Genomic DNA, 25,047 nt, shown 5'->3' with positions numbered 1-25,047 from the left:
GCAAGTGAAATCAAAAAGCAGTGAAAAGCACAAACACAATGTCGTATTTTCTGTTGCTGCATGCGCACACGGTCATACGTAACAGCAAACACATTTGAGTGCGTCGTCGATTGACCGGTATTTGTCAGTTGCAATATATTTAGCTCGAAGGAAGCAAGAGGCTTCAAGTTGGCAGCGCTCAGGCTTTTCTAGCTCCAAGTGTTAGGCCAGCTAGTGTTCAGTCGACTTTGTCAATCCCCTGTCAACGTGTAGCTCTGAGACATATTCTCTCCAATGCACGAGACAGGCAGTCCCCCCACCAACCCCCCCCCCCCCCCCCCCACCCCCGCACACTTGCATGCTACCAGTGTCCCGATGCAGTCACCAGGAAATGGCTGCAACCAGCCTCTTCGCCACCCAAATTCCCAACAAAAGCTTCTCCAGCACCTTCTCCATCATTCCTTTGACAGCCGAGGGATGGCAGCTTGGCTGCACCTCCCTCCTGCGCCGCCTTATCGATTCCGATGAAAAGATGTTAAAGGCTGAGCAACCTTCTCCACTGTGTCTTACCAGGAACCAAAGCTCATAATTTATTAACTTCAGACTTTGTTTATCAAACAGGAAGAATAAGAATAAAGTTTGAAAAAAGTACATTTGTAAAATAAGTGAATTTTACAAACTTGTATTATGAATTAATCGCTTCATCTTCTACTTACTTGAAATGCAGCATAGTAATGTGATAATAATGCAAACGTACAGATATACATGCTTCTATTCCCAATAAATATTTCTGTTTTTTATGTATTTTTTATTCTTGATTTGAGTTACATTTTGTAGGAATCAAGGCTCAGAGGGAAGAAAGCCATTGCTCTTACCTGAACTAGAACAAAGAATCGTTTCTTCCATCTTTTCCATACATTTTTGCCAATGGCCCATAGGTACCTGTGTGGTTAAAAGTAATCACGTGTGAACATAATATTAGACAAAACATAATGATTAATGACATTTCCAAGATTTGTGTGTGTGCCTTTGCGCGCACGTGTGTAACTGCTAAAAGTAAACTTTTTTGGCTATTTTCTTCCACCAAAGGTAAGAGTGTGACTTTGATGTTTTGTGACAGCCACAGAAGGACTCCCACATAGCTCGGAGAGCAAATGGAGCAACGAGTATTCTACTAGGACATCACCTGGTTGAAGTGGGTTATTGCAGCCTTAAAATCCACAGCGGGATTTTCTTGGCTCCACAAATTTGTTTTTCTGAAACAAGGAGTGGTGGTAATTGTGTCTGCTTACATGTAGATTTTCAAAAATATGTTCATCCCGTGAAAAAAAAACAAAAAAATACCACTGTCAGTTACAAAAGGGTCTCGAAATAATTTCTGTACAATTGCCCCACAATAAGCTACAAATGTGTCTTGGAAATGACAAATGAAAACGTTAGATCACAAATCCACAGAGAAAAAAAATAAAGGCTATGATTTGAACAGCACATGAGCATGGAAATGTGAAGATTATTAAGGAATAATTTGAAATAGTTTTCACAGGCTTAGAAAATAATAATAATAAATGGGAAATAATAAGAATGATTCACTGAGAAAGTGCAGGAGAAGTGAGCGGGAGGGATTTTATTTTAAAAGAACATCCGAGGGTGAGGACCCCAGTTGGCTCCCGCTCACAGGCCGTCTGTGAGAACCTCTGATGTGCTTGCTTTCTGCCTTTCCCCCTGGCCTTTCTCTAAGCTGTTTCTGCTTGTCGGACTGAATAAAACAGCATCTGCGAGGTGACTCAAAAGAGGCTCGTGAAATGTGGCGGCCTCCTCGCACATTAAAACATACTTTCCTTCTTTTTTCTTTTTCTCTTTTTGTATACCTAAAAGGCACTCCTTGTCTCCCTGCACTTAGGTTCTCCAAAGACCTTCCGTTTGTGACAAGAGTGTTCTCTTCAGCAAAAGACATGAAACGAATGTACTGGTACTTGATATGCTACCGGTATATACATTTGCATTTCATGCTCTCATGATAAAAAGCACTTAGTGAGACCAAAAAAAACTAAAACTAACTAAAATACACTACAACTCTGAGGAATCAATTTACTTATTTTTCAGCTCTAGCAGTGTTGTTGAATTTGAAGAAAAACTCTGAAAGTAAGAATGTTTACAATGGATACATTTAATGTTCACAACTGTTCAGAATGTTTTTATTCATTAATTTATTGATTGATAGCGGCCCGGAAGTCCAGTGGTTAGCATGTTGACTTAACAGTGCAGAGGTACTGCGTTCAATTCCAGCTCCGGCCTCCCTCTGTGGAGTTTGCATGTTCTCCCCGGGCCTGTGTTGGTTTTCTATGGGTACTCCGGTTTCCTCCCACATTCCAAAAACATGCATGGCAGGCTGATTGAACACGCTGATTGAACACCCACACTCCCTCGGTGTGAGTGTGGGTGTGGATGGTTGTTCGTCTCTGCGTGTCCTGCAATTGGCTGGCAACCAATTCAGGGTGCCCCCCACGAACTGCCCGAAGACAGCTGGGATAGGCTCCAGCACCCCCCGCGACCCAAGTGAGGATAAAGCATTTCGGAAAATGAATGAATAAACAAATGAATAATGTATGCATTTATTTCATTGGGACATTGCTCATTAATCAACATAAGAGTAAATGCGCCGGGCTTTGGATATTTGCTAGTTTTCAGCCGTAGTCCCAAGGCAGGTTCTAACATAAACCTAAAATAAAACAAAATAAGATAACACAAGACATAATATAAAACACGAACATTCATGCAATCTTAACCACTTTTCCTGAATAGGTTTTGTTGTTTAAATTACTTAATTAAAGGGGAAGTCAAGCCCAAATTTTTCTTTACAATAATATGTTCTATGCAGCTCTGCGAGTCGAAAAACAACATTCAGATTAATATTGCGGTTGTAAAGTATGAATTCAGTTGCGAAGTTCACTCGTTTTTAGCCATTTCAGGAGGTGGCTTTTTTGCCACTTGCTGTCAACTGATTGGATTGGATAAACTTTATTGTCAAATGTGCTGTATACAGCACAGATGAAATGTCTTCCCTCTCAACATAAAACAAGAGGAGCTGCCGCGGGTGTCCGCGCCGCTATCAAAAGAAAAGTTAACAAAAAAATTACATAATAATACAAAACAACACACGAGACGCAGACAATTGTGCACTCTTACACTTTTCCTGCTACTGAAAATGACATTGTAGTTTCTCAAGGCTCAGGTAACAACACTCACCATTTAAGACTAGTGGGGATGCATAGAACATATTCTTGGAAAGAAAATTTGAGAATTGACCTCCCCATTAAAAGATTTGTATGTCTTGCTCCAATAATAACATCAGTAAAGTAAAATGTATTGATCTCACTCAAATAATCCATCCATTTTTTTGGATCTGCTCTTCCTCACAAGGGTCGCGGGGTATGCTGGAGCCTATCCCAGCTGTCTTCGGGCAGTAGGCGGGGGGCACTCTGAACAGATTGCCAAACAACCATCCACGCTCTAACTCACACCTAGCGACAATTTAGAGTGTTCAATCAGCCTGTCATGCATGTTTTTGGAAAGTGGGAGGAAACCGGAGCACCCGGAGAAAACCCACACAGGCACGGGGAGAACATGCAAACTCCACTTAGGAAGGCCGCAGCCAGAATTGAACACTGCACCTGTGCACTGAGGCCAAAGCGCTAACCAGTTGACCACCAGGTAAAAAGTACCCTACTAAAATAATTATCTATCTTAATAAAATATATTATGCTCTGTAATATATACATTTTTTTTACGATGCCATCCATTTATCCATTTTCTGATCCACTTATCCTCACAAGGGGATGCAGGAGCCTATCCCAGCCGTCTTCAGACAGTGGTTGGGGTACACCCTGTGAAATGGTTGCTAGCCAATCGCAGGGCACACATAGATGAAAAACCATTCGCGCACACAATCACACCTCGGGACGATAACCGAGAGTCATCACTGGAATCTGAGAGTAAACTGGACTACCCAGAGTAACAAACGCAGGTACGGGAATAGCAAACTCCACACAGGAAGGCCAGTGCCGGAATCGAAAAGAAAGGAAAACCATTTCCAGCTAATAGTGCCAATGCATTTTACTACACATCAATGAACAAATGCTGCATTCACAGTAGATCATTAAAAAGCAACTCACACAACACCATCAGGCCAAATCAAACATTAGTCAAAAGCAAATAAATCAAATCATTCAATGTCTTAAAAACGGCTGGCCATTCATTCTTCAAATCTCAACAAATGTTTACTTGTCATGTTTATCCAGAGACCTAATGTGACATGGAAGAAAAAAAATGCGTTCCCTTGCTCCACATTCTTAAAATGTGTTTTGCGTGTTAATGTCCTTCCAACAACGGGAGAGCGCATTCCCTCGTGGGAAAAGGTCAGTCTTAAAATAAGTGTCGATAACATTATCATCCACTTGGGGTCGCCATTCTCATATAAATGACTGTCGACTCTGGGTTCTTGCAATGCATTCCATCCATGACCTATCCTCACCAGTGTTGACAGCCTATCCTAAATGACTTTGGCCGAAAGACTGGGTACACCCCGAATTGGTTGCCAAGTAATTGAAGGACACATGTCAACAAACACCCATTCACATGCTCACCTACAAACAATGTTCAATTAACCTGACGTAAATGTTTCTGGAATGTGGGAGGAAAGCAAAGGACCTAGAGAAAAAACAGATGTTGGTCAACATGACACCCTTGGTGCAATGCAGATATATGTAAAAACATGAATAAATGCCGTACGTTTCCAATCATAGGTCAGAATCATGATATAGTCAGTGGATAGACGCCAGACTGGTTTTGCTGTTATCAGTGCATCTTAAAGTCATTTGGTCCCCGACTGAATGAATGAATGAATGAATGAATGAATGAATGAATGAATGAATGAATGAATGAATGAATGAATGAATGAATGATTTCCTCCTCTGTGGTATTATTGAAGGCAATAACAACTATGCTTCAAACAGCCAGTATCTATCTTTGTTTGTACATCAAGTCTCATCTTCATATGTAAATGTATGTATTTGTAAATTACCCCAGTGTGGGACAAAAAGGATATCTTATATTATATATGCAAACTTTAATGTACCATTATGATTGCAAGTGCTGTCTGCAGAAAATGTCAGACAATCATTCCCGGAGAGTCAGGCTATTTGATGAAGTGGAAAGAGGTAATCGTGTATGCTATAAACGTGACAGAAAAAAATCAAAAGACTGCATTTGCTCACTCCAAAAGGGTGTAACATCCTGGGTTTATGTCTGTAGAAAAAGAGTGGCTTCAGATGCCACAGCATGACAGTGGTTTACACAACTGCTCAACTACTGACAGTGTTTTGTTTTTTTCCCCTGTCCCTACCCAGCGTTTTTCCTTTCTGAATTCTGATTGTAATTTCCCCATTGCGGGACAAATAAAGGATATCTTAAATTCACCCGGTGGTACTTTACTGCACATAAAGATTTGGCGTTCGATGACAATGAACTTTGAAAAGTATTTTACAAGGGAATGCAAACAATATTGTTTTTTTATGTCTCATGAGGGGCTGCCTGTGTTTATATTTATAATGACACAACAATTGTATGGAACATTCAAATCATCAAAGACGGGAGTAAACATGACAAAAGGACAAAACCACTCTGATGTTGACAGAGATACTTACCCACAATGCTTCATGTTCTGGGGTTTATCCATGCGGATGGCCAATCTAATCTTCAGGTCACTGTCTGAGCAGCCTTTAGAAATGGACATTTTGTGCATCTCAGACTGCTTGGGACTGTTCGGAGTTGGATGGAGTACAACCTACAAGTATTACATTGCATTACAATGATGGACCAGTCGGGAGCTTATGTTAGGACTTGTGAGGAAGGCCAAAGAGGAGAGAGTTGCAATAATCAAGACGGGAAGTAACACGACTGGTGACCAGGATAGCGGTAGAATGGTGGGTTTGGGAGGGGCCAAGTCTATTGATGTTGCGCAGGTGTCAGTAAGCAGCCAGGTAATGCTTTTGATATAAGAGTGGAAGGAGAGTGTACTGTCAATGATGACAAACAGCCTCTTAACTCGAAGTGAAGGTAAGACAAGGAGTTCCCAAAATGGGATGGCTAAGTTGTCAACTTTGGATATGTAGATTTAGTGCCAATTATGAGAGTTGGTTTTTGTTGCGGTTTAATTACATGAAATTAAATGGGAACCAGGAGTTAATGTCTGATAAGCAGGAGGTAAGGTAAAAGGGTGGACCGTGGACATGAGTCTTAGGGTTTACAGGATGGGTAGAGCTGGGCGTCATCCACGAAGCAATGGAACTGGATACAGTATTACATTTATGAAAAATAGCTCCAAGAGGAAGGTGTTAGAATTAGATGATGAAAAGCAGGCATCCAGGGATAGAGCCCTGGGGCACACCTGAGCTGGCTGGTCAGAGGATGATGAAAAGGATTTTAGCTGGATGAACTGAGGCTGGTCTTTGAGGAAAGAATGGAAGCAGTGTATCTGATGCCGATGGAGGGAAGTCCATTGAGGAGGAAGATGTGTGAAATGGTGTCAAAGGATCCTCTTAGGAGGATGAGGATGGCGAGTGAACCAGAGTCAACTTGGAGATCATTGGTGATTTTTATGATAGCAGTTTTAGTACTGTGGAGGGAATGAAAATCAGACAGGAAAGGCTCATAGAGGCTATCGTGACAAATAGGAGTGCAGTCCAGTGGCAACTATTTTTTGAGGATTTTGGAGATGAACGGTCGATAGGAAATGGGGCGAAGGTTATTGTATTTGTTGGGGTCTAAACCTGCATTACCGCAATTTTTTTTTCAGGACTGGGGTGACAGCTGCAGTTTTGAAACATGATGGGACTATACTGGTGGAGAGACAGGAGTGTATCAATGGCTGAAATGAGGAGAAGGAGTGAGGAGAGACTGGATTTAACCAAGGCTGTGGGCAGGGGATCAAAGCTGACAAGTGAAGGACTTCGATTTAAAAATAAGATCGAAGATGGGGAGAGGCAATGCAAATATGTTAAGGTGCTGGTGAGTATTTTGTATGATCATTAAAAACCGCATTAATGAGTAGTAGGTGTTTGTTTAAATATGTGTATATGTGTGGAATTAGAGAGTGGCTGGAGAATTTACCCTTCCAAGCTCCTTATCCTCCAGGGCCAACACCCCGGTGCTTTCGGTGAAGAGCTTCACTTTGACAGCAGGTAAGGGCTGGCTCGTTGTGAAATCTCCCTGGGTTCCCCAACTAGACACAGATTCATTAACGTGTCAGTACTGCAGTGAGGATTTCAGTGTCATTTTTGGAGTCTCTCCTGCAATTAAATACGCTACTTCACTTGAGTGAAGGGAAGACTCCACTCTGGACGGATGGCCAATCCGTCACAGAGACATTTATGTGAAATGAGCCTGTAACAACTGCATGAAAGTCACCCATTTGATTCAGGATACTACCACCATCAAAGTACAGAAGCTAACAGTTTAAAATTCAATTTTCATAATTTTGTTACATTTATTTGGTGCTCAAATACAGAAGCTAGTTTCGATTCTGAGATCAACAGGCTTTCATAGTGCTAGTGAGTGTTTTTTTTTTTTAAATCAAACCCACATTCACTGTAATTCTTCTGTTGAATTATCTACCAAAGATCCAATGATTTATAACACATCTGTTGTGCCACAGCTAAGATGAATGCTTTCTTTCCAAAAAGAAGATAAGTTAATTCATCAGTAAACCAAATAGAAAATGATTATTGGCCATTTGTCAAAGAGCATTCTATTGTTAAATCCACTATAACCGTCTTATGTAATAGACTGGAGGATGTGTGAACAGAACAAATGGGTTACATTCACTACATGGCACTGGAATGTTTTTACTAGTTTTGCAGGCATCCAGCTAAGATTAGTGATTGACGGTGTGATTAGTAAAAAAACAAATTTAAAAAAAAAATCTCATTTTGTGTTTAACTATTCATCATAAGGTGGCAGTACTACACAAATGTTTCCATGCATTTCATTTCTAAATTGCTTGCTGATGGTAAGGGTCAGGTTCATCTGGTGCCTATCCCAGTTGATTTTGGACAAGAGGTGTGTTTCCCCCTGGTTTTGTTTCCAGGCAAAATCAGCCTGAGCAACAAACCATTTGCATTCTGATTCCCATTTACCCACCCTGTATACATGTTTTTGGAATGTGGGAGGCCAGAGAAAAAAAAACTCTTAGTTGTTGTAAGGCAGACATCCTAACCACAACACCAACTTAGTGCTGTCACACAATATCTCGGCCAGTAACATGTTTAAATGTGGGACCCATAACTTTTACAGTAATGCCGTAACAGTATTTGAAGTCCAATGGAGAGTACCACAGAAATCGACGCTGAGTAAATCTACGTTCACTATGTTTTGAGGCTAACATGGTAAACTAACTATTCAATTTCTCAATTTTCTAAACTAATTAGGTATATGGGTGATCTTATCCCAGCTTATTTCAGGTTGTAGGTGGGGTACTCTCTTAAATCAGTCAATCACACGTCGCTTATAGACAGAGAAGGAATTCACACCGATAGGCGATTCAGAGTGCTCACTAAAGTTAAGAATCATGTTTTTCTGAATGTGGGAGGAAGAATTTATCTCATCTGGGTTCTAAAGACAACAACTTAACCACGCCACAATAACTTTTAGAGCATGATGTTGACTACTTATTCCATGTTTTTGGCTTGAGGACGAGGTAAAGATGTTCGCCAAGACAAATGAGTGTAGAGAGTAAAATTTGTTCGACATCTTCGTTTATTCAAATTGTCTTCTATTTTTAAATACACAACTCTGGAAAGTGAGGGGAAAAAAGCACGATGCCCGAGCAGGATTCAGAACTTTTTTTTAGCTATCATGTTAGGAATTATTCTACTGCATAAATGTCTGTGAGGTAGAATGTGTGTCAGGGACACTTACGTGGGTTTAGATGCCTCAGCCTGGTCTGTCTGAAGTTTGTGGCCACCCTCTACCTCCATGGTGCAGTACACAATTCTGTTTGGAGCCAAAGACTTAAGACCCTGCACCTCCATGATAACCACCTGTAACACGCAATCACAAGTTAACATAATGCAAGAGGCCAAATGAAATGGCTCAATATGCTTTAAACTTTGAAAATGTGACAATTCTTGCATTTGCTCTTGGACCATTGCATTTTTCTACAAACCCACCATTTTGACAGAAAGAAATTTTGGTATAATGAAATGATGTGAAAACTTCTTTTGCCAAAATTGATCACAATTTTCAATATCACCATAGAAAACTGAGAATCAAGTCAAATGCATTCATATCAACCTGCATCACAAAATAGTCTCAATGGGCTTCACAAGCCTATAGTTGATAAAGATTTGTGACATCTGCTGTGGACATTGTAGATGTAATCATTACAATTTAGCTTTTGCAATTAATTCATGTAAGCCAAGCCTAACATTGATATCCAACATAGTTTCAAAAAACCTAACCCTTAATTTGGGAGTTTTAAAATTGTACCCTGATTTTTAAAATTGTTCACAATTTTCATACTCCATACCCAATAGCAGTTCCGTCTACCGAGAATGATTAAAAAAAAAACAACAACAACAACAAAACGACTCAAATGGTATGATGCCCACCATTTAAATATGAAACATATGAATGAAATATGTCACGTTCGACCCTGCCACTTGTTCTGAGCAGGCTTCAGGTTTCGATCAATCACGAAACCTCAGTCACGAGGTTTTCGATCAGTCACGAAAAGTCACGAAATATCACACCGCCAGGTGTATGTCCAAGATACTCTTTCTGCTGCGCTGGCTCGCATATCTTGCCGCAGACAACATGGCAAATATGAAAATCAATATCTACTGGCATTTGCGCTGTGGCACAGGTCCCCTAAAATAGAGCCATAAACATCTCAATCGTGACTTGCAAGGTCAGATTGTGAGTAGATGTTTGCTTGGGTATGATTGAAAATAGATTGACAGTGCAGAGTGACTTTAATCACATTTTCAAACGTTTGAAAAGGCAAACAATTCAGTGCTTTTTCATTAATTTAAACATTTCTTGAATTGTAGATTGATACTGAAGTTATCGACTTGATGAAGAAATAAGGATGGAATTATTTGGTAAACAAGAAAATCACAACAGAATATTGTGTAATTTAGATTCCTGAACGTAGGCAACTTTTGCCCAGATAACAGCTTTGCACGTCTTTGTATATTCTCAGTCAGCTTGATGTTGCGGACGATGCTATTGTTACGACTCGGATAAAAATGAGTTTGGGGGGATCCAAAAACGTAGACAAAAACAAGGTCTCCGAAGGGAAAAATAATTTAATGTCTCAATCGCACCAAAAATAAGGCGAGAACATAAAGCGCTGGTCCACAATAAGGACCAGGAGGTAAATCCAAACGAGTAACAAAAAGTACTTGCAAAAAGAGCAAGGAAAAAAAAATAAAGGCCACAAAAAAAAACTGTCTCTGTCCTATGTGTTGTCTTGTGTTATTTTTGTTATTTTGACTTCAAAATGGCGCCGCGATAGTGGCTGCCTTTCCAGCAGCTCCTATTTTTTTGTTGTTCTACTTCTTCCTTTCATAACTTTGCTGCTGTGAATCTGGAATTTCTCCATTGCGAGACTAATAAAGGTTTTCTTCTTAATCAAAATATGAACGAAAAACAATGTAACACCTGTACACGCACAAAAAGCCAGATCAAAACAAAACAGTACTTACTCAAAACTCGGTCCCGAAAACTATAACGCAAAATCACGACGAGGTCAAAAGCCAATAAGTCAAAGAACAGTGAAGATAGCAATGCCATAGACAATACTCCCACAACAGGTGAATGGTGGAGGAGTCCTTAAATGCTGAGACTGAAGATTACAGATTGGCAGCAGGTGTGCCAGTAAATCCGCTCATGCCACCTGATGGCCAGATCGCAAAACCGAAACGTGACAGCTAAATGACCTGAACTGTAGTGATGGGTCCATGAGGCCTCATGAGGCGTGTCGACACACTGACACACTGTGTTGATACTGTGCTGATACTGTGTCACTGACCACTGCCACCTGCTGGACCTTCAAGATCCCTGCAGCCAACCCACTTAACAGACTGAACTGACTGATAAATTGTTTTGTATATTCAACATATGAAATATACAATTCGGTAATAAATTGGCAAAAGGTGAAGGTAAGATATAAAAAAAGGAAAAGAAAATAGTCATCATCACAAATATGTGTTCAAAGGAGTAGAAAGAAGCAAAAAACCTACCCCGAGTCCTACCCCTTCTTATATATGAATTGATCATTTTTCTAAATAGGAAAGAAAGTCTAAATATCAACAAATGCTTTTACCCTTATGTATGCTGTACTAATACATTTTTACAACATTAGGTTTGTATATACAGTACATACTCTTTAGAGCACATGTATATGTCGATTTTCTCATATTCATAATGGATGCTACATTTCATTAATATATTAAAAAATCTCATCAATGTATTTCTGATGTATTGCTATATTTCATGAGTGTATCGAATTTATCAGCTTAATTCTGATTTGTGTAGTTGTCTTGTACTACTCTCGAATTCATTTTTAATCTCAGCAAGAGAGTTCCTCATTTTACTGGTCCGTTTCAGAATCATTCCACAGATTTACACCTATTACAGATACACTCCTTTGTGTGATGTTCGTTCGTGTTTTGGATTTTTTTGTATAGATTAGTACCCCCTAAATTATGACAACTTTCTCGAATTTTAAAAAGCTTCTGGGTCTTTTGGCAAAGGTTATTATTGTGTGCTTTGTACATTAATTGGGCGATTTTGAAGTCAATCAGGTCATGAGATTATTGTTTAATTTGATAAACAGTGGATTTGTGGGTTCCGTCCATTTGGAGCCAGTGATTGTTCCCATTGCTTTGTATTGTAGTTTTAAAACAGTGTTTTACTGGCATTTCCCCATATTCCCACACAATAGGTCAAATATGGAAGTAATAAAAGTATAAGGTGTACAAGGATCTCTTATTCAGCACATCCTTAGTTTTTGGGAGGATCCCTATGGTTTGGGATATTTTTCTTTTATTATCTATTATGTAGCTGCCAGCACGGTTTTGCATCTACAACTGTTCCAAAACATTTTCATAAAAGGTCATTCATCGATTTGATGATGAAGTGTATACAATATCATTCACATCCATGCATTCATTTTGCAACATTCAATGTGTTCAAATAATGTGAAGATCATTTGAATGAGGATGCTTGTGGGCTTTTATTTCACAAATTTTTATTGAGAAAAATAAGATGCTCCAATGTTTTAAACTTCAGCCTGTTGCGTCTTTTACAAGCGATTTCTCCTGCTGTGGAGAACACACGCTCACAAGGGACGGATGAGGCTGGCGTACAAAGGAATTCCTTTGCGAGGTGGGAGAGGTTTGGGAAAGAAGTGTGTTGGTCCTTCCAGTACAGCTGCTTCCTGGAACCTTGATTGTCAAACATGGAGTGGAGAGTCAACCAATAATAATTACTGATTGTCAATTAAATCATCAACATAGCAACCGTGAAAAGATGAGTGAACGTTTGTATACCTGGCGTAATACTGGGTGTATCGCGAACTTCATTCTCATGCTTGGCCCGATAATGCCTCAGCATGGAGGAGGTGCTTCTGTTGGTGTATGACAATTCGACTTGGCAAATTCGACATTTCACCTGTAATGAAATGTGAATAAGAAGTAACTAAGAGTTACCTTGAAATGTATTCGGATTAGAATGGTACAACACATGTCAATAATCTGAGAAGCACTCGGCGAGTGCCTCTCGCCGAGAGGCTCTCGGCGACAGAAGGCGATTTGAATAAATAAATAAATAAATAATACCTTATTCTCCAGGACATCAAAATGGTCCCACACGGCGGATGATTTGCGTCTCTGCTCCATAATCGGCAAGGAAGGCAAGGCACGAACACGAAGTCTGCACTGACACGAACTTCGACAAGCGAGCGTGAGTGAGGTCTGGCTTGTTTCGGCAAGTGGCATTGTGTCGCCAAACCCACTTCCTTATAAACACTGTGCGGCGGGCTTTTGCTGCGTCAACACCCTCTGCACTGAGTCGCCGCCCCCTGGACTAAGTGGCGCAGCCTGTACGGTGCCAAGCAGCCGATGCGGTCTAAACTGCACCGGTGCAGTTCACGTGTCAATTAGCAGCCTGGACTGTGTCAACGCAGCCGATGTGTCAATTAGCAGCCTGGACTGTGTCAACACAGTCGATGTGTCAATTAGCAGCCTGGACTGTGTCAACGCAGCCGGTGTGTCAATTAGAAGCCTGGACTGTGTCAATGCAGTTCACGTGTCAATCACGTGACGTAATGAAGCAGCACATGCATCGACACGTGCTTTGCTCTGTGAGCCCGGCGCATGTGTCAATGCATCGGTGTCGCTGGACCCATCACTACTGAACTGATTTTGATTTCCCCGCTGTGTATCATCATGAGTGAATAGCTTGAAATTCTTCACCTCTTAATGTGTTTCCAGACATTTGACCATTGCTCTATAACACTAAATGAAAAAAAGTACTGTATCAGTGTATTGATGGAATACCATCGAAGTTGGAAGTTGATCTCAGCAGCAGTAACAAAGATATGTACAGTAGCTTCTGATCTGAACTTGCACCTCCATCAATACAAACATACAGTATTTACTTTTATTTACAGTACAAAAAAATCTTATTCATCCATCACTGTTCACTCACCTCCAAGGTAAACGAAAGCACCACATCAGATTTGGAAAGGGTGTTCTCATCCTCTTGTCCCATGTCCATGATTGATGTGTTGTGACCTCGTTTCAGTTTCTGAAGCTTAAATTCTCCACCTTTCGACACTGGCATGCTCTCCAGGTTAGCCATCAGCAGGTTGACTGAGGACCGGAGCTCTTCGATGAACATGGTCTCCATCTCCCTCGAGGCAAACCGAGGGAATCTTCCGCCAAGCTAATTGAACAAGAAAGACAACATATTGATTCGCTGTTCACTGTGGCAGCAGGAGTGTTGTGTTCACAGAGCAAGAACAACGTTGTAGGTAAAGATTATATGATGTTTTGTTGCAGAGGACGGTTGTCCAAAATATTAAAGCCATATTACAGTGCATGTCATTATTTTGATACTTAATCGGCTTCAAGTTTTTCCAGACAATCTGATGCAATTGATATTTGCACTCTTAATGTTAAAACACACTTCCTAATAGAAGAAAATTAGGATAATTAATTTTCAGTGGTATGTTCTTCAAAACCAGGTGTGCTAATTGTGGCACACATCATTTAATGTAAAACAATTATTTCTTAATATGGGATTCTTTTTTAACCCCCCACTGTATAAATGCACTTGAATTAAAGGGGTCATTTTTAATTTTGGTCCTATATTTCGAAAAAAATCAAAATAAAACAACTATAAGTGACAAAAATTATGGACAATTAATCTTTATTACAACAAAAATATAAAATGTTATGCATTATAGATGACTGAGGTTAATGCAAATGACGCATTAATTAAAATGAAAGGCAGTTTATCTAGTACAATTCCAGGTATATACTTTAAATATTACTAGCTGGTTCGCCGCCCTCAGGGCGGCTCATCAGCTAGTTCCTGCGGAAGGCTGGTAAGGTGGTGGTTCGCCGCCCTCCGGGCGGCTCATCAGCTAGTTCCTGCGGAAGGCTGGTAAGGTGGGCCTTCGGCCCACAAAAGTGTTGTTGCTTTGTTCAACTTTTTGTTCATCTTCATTGCTTATGCGAAAATAAAGAGATGTTTAGCTCTACTAAATAACTAACAATTTTATTGCAATGCTTGTGGGTAGACATTTTTTCGCTAAGATGCCCGCGCGATCGTAGTGAGCCACTGCCTGAGTGGCGCAGTGGCGGCGCAGTGGCGGCTCGGTGAAGTAGGTACGTTTTGAAAAGGGACAGACGGAAGGACAGACCGCGTGCGGGACGACGCGCAATATATATATATAGATAAATATTGTAACCCGCACTTTAGTTTGCATTCACCAATGACAGCATAATTCTGCCACACAGTTGTGTTGTGAACATAATTATATACAATATACTATTATGTAAAGGCACAAACTCCAGTGCAGATTAACATAATCATGTACATCAGGGGTGCCCAACAAGTCGATCGCAGTCACCTGGTAGTCCATGGACTCGTCCCAAGTTGATCGCAAGGGCTGTGGGGGAAAGGGAGAAAAAAAAAAGATTTCTGTGTCTGTGCGTGTGCTACCGATTTATATTTTTGAGTGAGTGTAGACTCCAGCTCCGGCCTCCCTGTGTGGAGTTTGCATGTTCTCCCCGGGCCTGCGTGGGTTTTCTCCGGGTGCTCCGGTTTCCTCCCACATTCCAAAAATATGCATGGCAGGCTGATTGAACACTCTAAATTGTCCCTAGGTGTGAGTGTGAATGGTTGTTCGTCTCTGTGTGCCCTGCGATTGGCTGGCAACCGATTCAGGGTGTCCCCCGCCTACTGCCCGGAGACAGCTGGGATAGGCTCCAGCAACCCCCGCGACCCTAGTGAGGATCAAGCGGTTAGGAAGATGAATGAATGAATGAATGTAGACTACATCATAAGCATCCTATCAGTTTCAGTTTCACAAAAAAAGTATTTAAAAAAAATAAAATGAAGTAAAAAAAGCAGGTCCCCGGAGGTTTTTAGCGGTCAGCAATCTGCAATTGCAGCTTGCGATCAGAGCTTTTGCAATATATATATATTTTTTTTCTCATTCAAAAATTGTTTCCTCTGCAATTCAACGCTGTCACTGGCAAAGAATGGGAATCTGGAGCGCCAGAAGAAGCATTTTAATACATTACATGTCGAGCTACGAAAGTAATGTTTATGTACTTAACACGCTGTAAAAGTGCGTCCCATGCTTTTGTGCCAGCTTTAGGTCGGCAGTGACTTGCGTTTCACAAACTCACAAACTCTTGTATTTATTTTATTTTTCTGTTTCGGTCGTGCTAAGGGCGTTTATGGCTGTTGCTTATGATGAAATGCGTGCATGCGCATGCGCACATTCTGTGCGTGTGTATACGTGCACATACCTGGTTCGTGTTCTGTATTAATTTTCTTTTTCAATCCCACAATGTCAAAGATTTAATCATGAAAATGTGTATATTTCTTGTTCAAAAACATGGGAGACACTCTTGTGCAATGCCTCCAGTGACTACGCACACATAAATTGCTGACGCAGCCAGTTGACGTGTGCCCTGACACAAGCGGCATTGCTGTTTGGCTTTATATCATCAATATACAAGTTTTATCACACATGTACAACACATGCTGACGTTCAACAGTCTGATATAATTAAGGTGTGTGACATATTTACTCTCACTGCCAGAAAAGCGAGTGGAAGTGCGCAGCAGAGCCAAGAAAGTACAGAGCCGCTGCCGACTGGTGTCAGTGCTAGCTCCATTGGTGCAATGTGTGGAAGCACTCTTCCCATAGGCATACATAACCACCATTCCATGGGTGATTGAGGATGTGCAGATTCAGTCGCATCTTTAACGAGGAGTCCCCAGTGTTCGCTTCCATTCACTTGTATTGAGATAACTGTGTATGGCTCCAGTAAATTAATAAGATCGTCAAATCCTCTATCAATTTTGTTGCTTTGTTAGAAACATCACACATGCATTTAATGATACCAGATGCTGGTTTTCATAATCTATTCAATACTTTTGAAGATGGCGCTGTAGTTAGCAGCTGTCGGCAAGAGCTCTTCAAGAGGTTTGCTTTTTGTTGTTTTTGTCTTTTGTTTTGTCTTATGGTGTTAGTTGTCCTTCGTGCGGACCCAATGCGAACTGTTTTCAGGGTTTTGGCCACGACATTCATTGAAGAAGAAGAATCTGTGCTTGATGGGTACGCAATCTCGGCAGCAAGCGTGTACCATCACTGATTTTCATTTCGAGGAAAGAGGGCGGATGTCGGCGCAATTTGACTGTTGCCGCTCAACAGCCATGGGGCACTTGTGTTTTTTGCGGGTGTAATGGACAGCATTTCGAACAGCCTCGCTTTGTACAGCGGTGAACTCTTCACTGTTGGACAGTCTGCGTTGGTGTGGCTGGATTGATGGCTGGTGGAGCCAAGGATGAGGACTGATGTGTGTATGCATATTTGAAACTGAGAGTCGCCACTCGGAATTGAAGCGGACTAACATGGGATGGGAGAAGTGAACTGTACCACACTGTCTGTCTTCTCTTATGTGTTGTGTTATATTATTTTGTTATTTTATGTTAATTTTTTTGGAAAGCATTTTGTTACAACTGCAGCTCATGTGAAAATGATATTTCAATAAAAATGTATTGTCTTGTACTTTGTATTTTGTATAATATAAGACCAAATGCTTCATAATAATTAAAAAAAAAAGATTAGGACAAAAAAAACAGCAACAACATTGTACTTGGCCTCATGTTAAATATTCTGCTAAATATTCACTACTTCTGTCCCAATATTATGTGACACCACCATCACGCTAAGTGCCCTGCCCCCAGGATCCAAGATCCAGAGCAACTCTCACGTGAAGTTCAGAGTTCGGCCAATGGACTTCACAAAAGCACGTTAAAACAAAAAGGTAAACAGCCTTGCACTGTTGACGTAGATTAGCATTTGCTAAAAGCACTACCTGGGTTACTTTTTGCTACATGGCATATCCTTGGCTATGTTGTATACGTTGGGATATGTGTTCAGACGAAATGTAATCGGGCTCCCTGGGGATGAAATGCGGCCCATGTAAGTCAAAATGCAATAAAATCTTAATGAGCGCTTGATTTATGGGGGTTATGGTTGAATTAGCCAGTGGTGGCTTTGTGCAAATTTCATTCACTTGCAGTCTGGATGCCGAGGGGTGAATCACTTCATCAAAGCCAAAATGTACTGAGACTCATTGAATTTTGTTGGATGCACAGATTTGCTTCCGCCCTGTGGTGCACACTGAATTTCTTGGTGAAGCTGTCGATGCGGTACGGGTGGGGCATTTTTGTATTTGGTGTTGTGTCCGCTGTGCAGCACACTAATGTCTGAATGTGAATGAACACATTTAATTTGGCAGCTGGATAGTGCTTCCATAAGCTGTCAAGTTGTGTTGTAACTCCTACTTGCTTCACTTCACAGTTGCTTTTTTTCAATTCTGGGGTTCCAAGTGCAGCCAGGTAAAACAGCCAACCCCTTGAAGTTATACAATTCTTGATCGTTCAGGTATATTGACAACACAATACAACACAACACAATAAAAACGCAAACAACATTAATGATAGTACATTGTTGCCAAATCGATCCTGGGCAATCGGCCCCCGTCAGGGACTTGCACCCCCTCCCGGGTCCCACACCCGGCACGAATCCCGTTGGTGTCTCACAAGGTTCCCCGCCAACATTTCCTTCCCACACCTCCCGCAAGCTACCCTTCTCCCTCCGCGCCCCCCCTCCCCATTCGCCATTCGCCCCTCCCGTGCCCTCCCTCCACGCGCCACGCCCGCTCCCTCCCTTCTCCCTCCTTCCCTCTCCACCTCATACTCTCTGCAGACTCTTTCACACCCCCTCACGTGTCTGGCATAGTTTGCTTTCGTCACCCACCTTTCACACCCTCCACACTGTCTCCTTTCTCCCTTCTCCTCATACGCTCCTCCCGTGCAACTCCTTTGGTGACTCATTTTATTACCTTTCGATGCAAACCTCCTCCCATACTTCTCGCACTCAAACTCCACCTGTTCCTCGTTCCTGCGGTGTATGCGTTTCTCGTGCATGGTTAGACCAGCTCTACTCCTGCACACTTTTCCGCACCCGTCATACCGACATACCAACCCATCATTCACCCTCCTCACATTCCTTTCCAGTCCTTCCTCGTTCCTTCCCGCCTGATATCTGTGACCTTTCTGATTTTCCCATTCATACAGGTGATCCATTCGCTCGCTCACTCTACGCTTCCATCCTTCCCTGTCACTCGTCAATCTTTCCACCTCCATCCAGTCCATCCCTGCATTCCTCATCACTCTCTTCCAGTACAACACCGTTTTCCTTTTGCGCCCCATCCTCTTCCCTCTTCCTTCCAGTTCCTCCCACCATCCCAATACCATAGTTTTTGTTAGTCTTTCATTTCCCATACGCATCACATGTCCAATTCTCTGCAACACTCGCCTCTCGATTTTCCACTCGATGGATTTTACTCCCAACATTTTCCTTACATCATACATATTCACTCCTCTTTCTTGCATTTGCCTCAGTGGTTCTCCGTTCCTATCACTCCACACATACCTGTAGCACCTATCCATCCACTTCTGTAGTTTCCCCACATCCTTCTTCATCCATGTTCTTACCTGACAGTCATACAGCAAGCTGCTCTCCACACACGCCTCTACTACTCTCCCTTGCCACCTCTTAGATAGTCGTGTCCCTTTCAACCACCCTTTCACACTCCCCCATAGCTTTCCTGCCCTCTTGATCCTGTTTCTCACATCTGCCTGAGTCCCAATCCAGCTTCCCAACACTCTAATCTCCTCCCCCTCTAGCGTTCCAAACTCCAGCACCTCCTCCTTCTCCTCATTGTTCCTCTCTTCCTACTGGGCCATTACACTTTTCACTCTCCTTACACTCTCGTCTATCTCTCCTTTCGTCCCCACTATAGTAGTGTCATCCGCAAACAAGGCGCTCGATACCCTCACTTCCTTTGTTTCTGAGCTCCCTCTCTCCCAGCCATGTTCACCTGCGAATGACCCTCCTTGTATCCACCTCCACACCACCATTTTTTCCTCCCTGTTATCTTGATTCCTCGCCGCTAGTGCCTGCCTCATCACCGCCTGATGGTAGATGTTAAAGAGGATCGGTGATGTAGAGCATCCTTCCCTCAGCCCTCTCGCTGGCATCCATCCTCCACTCACTCCCTCCCTTCCCCTCACCTTATACTCTGTCGTCTCATGCAGGTCCATAATGGTGTCCAGACATCTGCCTTTCAACCCATACCTTTCAAGCAACATCCATAGCGCTGGTTTGCTCACTCTCGGATACGCCTTTTTCAAATCTAACAGTCTTGCACATGGCCAGTCGTTGTCCTTCATGTCCCTTACCCCTTCCTGGGTCACTCTCTTCTTACAATCTTCTAGATCCTCCTGTATGCGTACCATCATTTGCGTTACATCTGCTGTGGACCTCCCTTTCCTAAAGCCCGCTTGGTTTTCGTCAAGGAGCCCCAGGTATTCGGCCCACCAACTCAGTCGCTTCGCTAACATTCTCCCTAACACCCTGCTGCCCATACTCAGCAGGCACACTCCTCTGTAGTTGTTTCTGTCATTCCTGTCCCCCTTCTTATGTATCGGTACCATCAGTCCCACTTTTACACTTCCCTCCCATCGGTCCGCCCTCTGCTCAAACATCTGCCTCACTATCTTAATCACTCTTTCTCTCACTTCCTCACAGACGCTCCGTATAAATCCTATTCTCACCCCATCTTCTCCCGGTGCTGACTCCCGTATCTCCCCCATAGCCTCCATGATTTCTTCCCTCTCAGGCACCTCATTCATGATCTCGTTTGCTTCGCTCGCTCTGCTATCGTCTCTGAGATCTACTGCTCCTTGAACTGCCTCTTCTATCACTCTTGGTTCTTCCTCGTACCTCTCCCTCGACACGCTTTCAAAATGCTCCCTGAACTCCTCTGTCGTCACCGTCGTGCTCCGAGCGGCCGGTTTATCCCTTTTTCCCAACTTCCTCAAACATTTGTACATGTCACCATCATCATCATCATCATTTATTAGCTATATATGTATACACATAACAGAATTCAACAGGTGCGGACGCATGCATAAATTGCTAGGATCAAACATTACATTACTGGACTAGTCAATGCTTAAAATGCTTAAAACACTCTGTGCTTAAATCTTTGTTCAGAAGACGGACTGCATTAGGGAAAAAACTTTCGCGATGGCGACTAGTTTTACCAAGTATCGATCTGTATCTTCTACCGGATGGAAGTTCTTCAAAAAATTCATTAGCAGGATGAGAGTCATCTTGTGTGATTGAATGAGCTCTCCGCAGTGAGCGCTGAACATAAATCTCGTCCAAAGACGTTACATCATGACCGATAATTCTGGAAGCGGTTTTAACGACTCGCTCGAGCAAGCGCCGGTCGTCGACCGTTGCACGACCAAACCAGACCGTGATCGAGAGCGATAAAACGCTCTCGATCACCGCCCGGTAGAATTTGGTCAGAATGCGCTGGCCGACCCCGAAGCTCCTCAAGCGTCGCAGAAAGAACATGCGTTGCTGAGCTTTTGCTACACAGTGGCCGACATGCGCCGACCAGGTCAAGTCACTAGAGATGTGAATCCCCAGGAACTTGAAGGTTTCAACGATTTCGACGTCCGTGCCGTTGATAACCATCGGCTCCAGAGGAGCCAAGGGTTTCTTCGGATTGTCCTGACGGAAGTCGACGATTACTTCCTTCGTCTTCGAGACATTGAGCTCGAGATTGTTCTCGGTGCACCACATCACCAGTTCGTCGACCTGGCGGCGGTAGTCGCGCTCACTGGCCACAATGAACCCAGCAACGGTGATGTCGTCGGCAAATTTAAAGAAGTGACAATCAGTAAATGAGGCCACGCAATCATGTGTCATCAGGGAATACAGAAGGGGAGACAGGCAGCATCCCTGTGGAGCGCCTGTACTCAGAATTAGTTCACTGGACACTGAGGAGCCGACTTTAACAACCTGCGGTCTCAGACAAAGAAAGTCATAAATCCAGTGACACAAGTTCAGCGGAAGTCCTAAATTTAGAAGTTTTGTAAAAAGCTTGGACGGAAGAATTGTGTTGAAGGCGGAACTAAAGTCTATGAAAAGAAGTCGGCAGTAGGTCGGAGTACTCTTGTCAAGATGTCGGTACACTTTCTCAAGCGCTATAGACACAGCGTCATCTACTGACCGGTTCGCCTTGTAGGCAAACTGGTACGGGTCCATAGAACGAGGTAGTAACGACTGGAGAACATCCTTCACGAGGCGTTCGAAAGACTTCATGACATTTGAAGTCAGAGCCACTGGGCGGAAGTCGTTTAGAGTAGTTATCGGCGAGCGTTTTGGTACGGGAATGATGACAGATGCTTTGAAAAGTGCAGGAACTTTGCAAAGACGAAGTGACCAGTTGAAGATTTCTGTGTAGATTCCACTGTGCGCACATCTTGAGGAGACGGTTCGAGACTTTGTCGGGACCCGTCGCTTTATGGACGTTTGCGCGTTTAAACTGCTTCACGGTGTCAGTAGTAGAAATCTTCAGACGATCAGGATCTTCGGGTTCATCGCTGGTATTAGGCTTTGGCATTGACTTTTCAAACCGGCTGTAGAACCTGTTCAGCTCATCAGGTAGAGTTGGGTCGTCAGGATCAGAGTTCTTGTTGCCGCCAGACTTGTACGGCGCTATTTTCCGCACTCCCCGCCAGAGGTCGCGACTATTTGTAGACTCGAGGGAATCCTCGAGTTTCCTGGCGTAGTCGCGTTTGGCGGTTTTGACGGCGGACTTGAACCGATACTTTGATGCTTTGTACGCGGCCGCATCTCCAGACTGAAAGGCTGTTTGACGAGCACTTGATTCGCGCCTGAGGGCGCGCCAAACCAGGGTTTCTGATTCGGATAAGCGGTCACTTCCTTGATGGGGACGCATAAATCCTCGCAGAATGTGACGTAATCAGTCACCGCCTCGGTACACTCAACCAGGGTCGCATTTTCTAGGAACACATCCCAGTCCGTGCATTCAAAACATCCACGGAGTCGATCAATGGCATCGGACGTCCACTGCCGGACTGTCCTCTTGAATGGTTTCTCACCCTTGAATTGAGATTTGTACGTCGGGATGAGGTGGACACAGGCATGGTCAGAGGTACCGAGGGGGGCACGTCGCAGTGACTGATAGGCGTCCTTTATCGTGGTGTAGCAGTGATCCTTCCTCTAGAACATGCTTCCTGACAGTCCTCAATCACTCCTTCCCACCAGTCTCTTTCCAGCCTCCTCAGCAGCTTCTTCAATTCCTTTCGCGTTTCCTTCACTTCCGCTTTTAGTCTGGTGAGTTCTTCTTCCATCTCCCCCACTCCTCTCCCTCCTCCCCTCACTCTCAACCTTCTCCTCGCATTCAGTGTCTCCAATTTCTTATTCCTTCTGTCTACCCTCTCCCCTATCCTCTTCTTCATCTCTTCTATCTCATCCTCTCTCCCTACCGTCCAAGGATTGGATATTTCTCTTCTCTCCCTTCCACATACCTCCACTGCTGTTTCCACCATTATGTTCGCCAGCTCTGTCCACCCACTCTCCTTTCCCCGTCCTTCCTTGTTCAACTCCTCCAATTTCTCTCTTGTCCTCTCCTCATATTCTCTTTTATTCTCCTCCACTTTCAACACCTCCCACTTCGCTTGCACCGTTCTCCTTTGGGTCCTCTCTTCTGTCCTCCATCTCTTCCACTCCATTCACCTTCATACACACCGGTCTATGGTCTGACAATTCATACTCACTCATAGTCCACATCCTTTTCACCATGCGATGTCTCTCATTCCCTTTCACCAGAAATCCATCCAACTCATACCATTTCCCGCTTGCCATGTGTCGCCACGTCCCCCTCCTTCTAAACCTCCTATAGCTGTTAACATATGCCAGATCGTGCTCCCGACACCATTCTATTAGATCCCTTCCGGCTTCATTCATTCTCCCCAACCCATGCCCCCCACACACTCCTCCTATCTTCACATTCGTTCCCACACTCGCATTGAAGTCTCCTCCAATTATCAGTCTTTCCCTCTCTCCCATTCCCACCTGACTCCCCATATCTCGTCGGCGTCTCTCCATCTCTCGTTCGTCCGTTCCCCAGCTCGGTTGGTAGACCGATACCAACCTGAGCCCTCCCAGCACCACCGCCACCACTCTCTCTCCCAGCCACTTCTGCTGTCCTTCCTCTATCCACGTCCTCAATGCCGTTCCCCTCAGCATCACTCCGGCTTTCCTCCCATGAACAAGCACTACCTGTTCATCCTCCTCACCCAACCACACCACCCTGGCTTCATCTGCCTTTAGTTCCGTCATCAGCACCACTTCCCAGTTTTCTTTGTTGACTCTTTCTGCTACTCTCCTCAACCGCTTTCTAAATGTTTCTCTCACGCTCAATCTCCTCACATTCCATGTGACTATCACTCGTTCACCGTTCTTGTCCCGAGCCTCAGTTCTGTTTCCCCCTTCCCGTCCCGCCCTTCCTCTCCTCCTCTCTCCCCTTCTTTCATTCCTCTCTCTTCTTTTATTGTTTCTGCTCCTTGCTCCCCTCTTGCTTTCAGGGCCTGGATGGGCGTGAATGCCCACCAGTCTGTCTTTCACCCACCCTCCCACATGTCTTTGGTCCATCCCGCCTTGCTTGCGCTTCCTTCTTACCATCCCCAACTCGCCCCCTGGGGAATCTTTTTCCCACCTCGTCGCGCCACGTGCGGGTCCTAAAAGGGCCCTCGCCTGACTTTTATTTAAGGAGGGTTGTGGGGCGGCTACTCCCGCTTCCCTCCGTTCCGACGGGGCGAGCATCAGGTGTCTCTCCTTCCGATGAGGTCCCTCCTCCTTCCCCGTCAGCTGGTAGGTATTCAGCCGCAGCAGGGGCTCGAGTCCCCCGGCGTTCCCCCTCACGCCACGTGGAGGCATCCCACCATGCGATAGTACATTGTTGCCAAATTAATTCTACATCTATATCATCATCATCATCATCATCACATAATCAATCATGATTAGGACACTTTGGACATTCATTCTTATTTGCTTACACGGGTTATCTGATCTGCCATTTGTAACCGTCCATCCAGCTCTCTTCTGATCTGTGCTGCCTGCTCATCTGGGTTGTCCAGCTGGGGGAAAAGAGGAAACGTGTTGCAGTAGAATTTCAGCAAAAAACTGTTGCTTACCTTACTAGCGAGAACAAGTCAGCAAGTATCATAGTAATGATGAACTCACATCCCCTGTGAAAATACTTAAAGTGTCAAGAGCTCTAAGCACGAATTGTTTTGAAAACCATTC

General features: G+C 43.5%; 1 protein-coding gene across 22 annotated transcripts in view; it reads right to left on the bottom strand.

Annotated features, from left to right (window-relative positions):
* Positions 1-25,047, bottom strand: part of cadpsa (Ca2+-dependent activator protein for secretion a) — a 187,171-nt gene that overhangs the window by 109,622 nt on the left and 52,502 nt on the right. For 18 of the 22 annotated variants that reach the window (XM_052075015.1, XM_052075012.1, XM_052075017.1 and 15 more), the window contains exons 4-10: positions 24,798-24,878; positions 15,179-15,217; positions 13,750-13,986; positions 8,953-9,074; positions 7,147-7,258; positions 5,682-5,821; positions 855-921 (exon numbers count right to left, since the gene is read on the bottom strand). In XM_052075015.1, coding sequence (XP_051930975.1) covers positions 855-921; positions 5,682-5,821; positions 7,147-7,258; positions 8,953-9,074; positions 13,750-13,986; positions 15,179-15,217; positions 24,798-24,878 — 798 coding nt within the window. The remainder of the gene's footprint in view (positions 1-854; positions 922-5,681; positions 5,822-7,146; positions 7,259-8,952; positions 9,075-13,749; positions 13,987-15,178; positions 15,218-24,797; positions 24,879-25,047) is intronic. The other 4 variants (XM_052075016.1, XM_052075026.1, XM_052075032.1 and 1 more) reach the window with 1 other exon arrangement.

The sequence above is a fragment of the Hippocampus zosterae genome, chromosome 9, assembly GCF_025434085.1.
Source record: "Hippocampus zosterae strain Florida chromosome 9, ASM2543408v3, whole genome shotgun sequence".
Lineage (NCBI taxonomy): Eukaryota > Metazoa > Chordata > Actinopteri > Syngnathiformes > Syngnathidae > Hippocampus > Hippocampus zosterae.
Note: the sequence above shows the minus strand (reverse complement) of the source record. Positions and strands in the feature narration are given on the sequence as shown.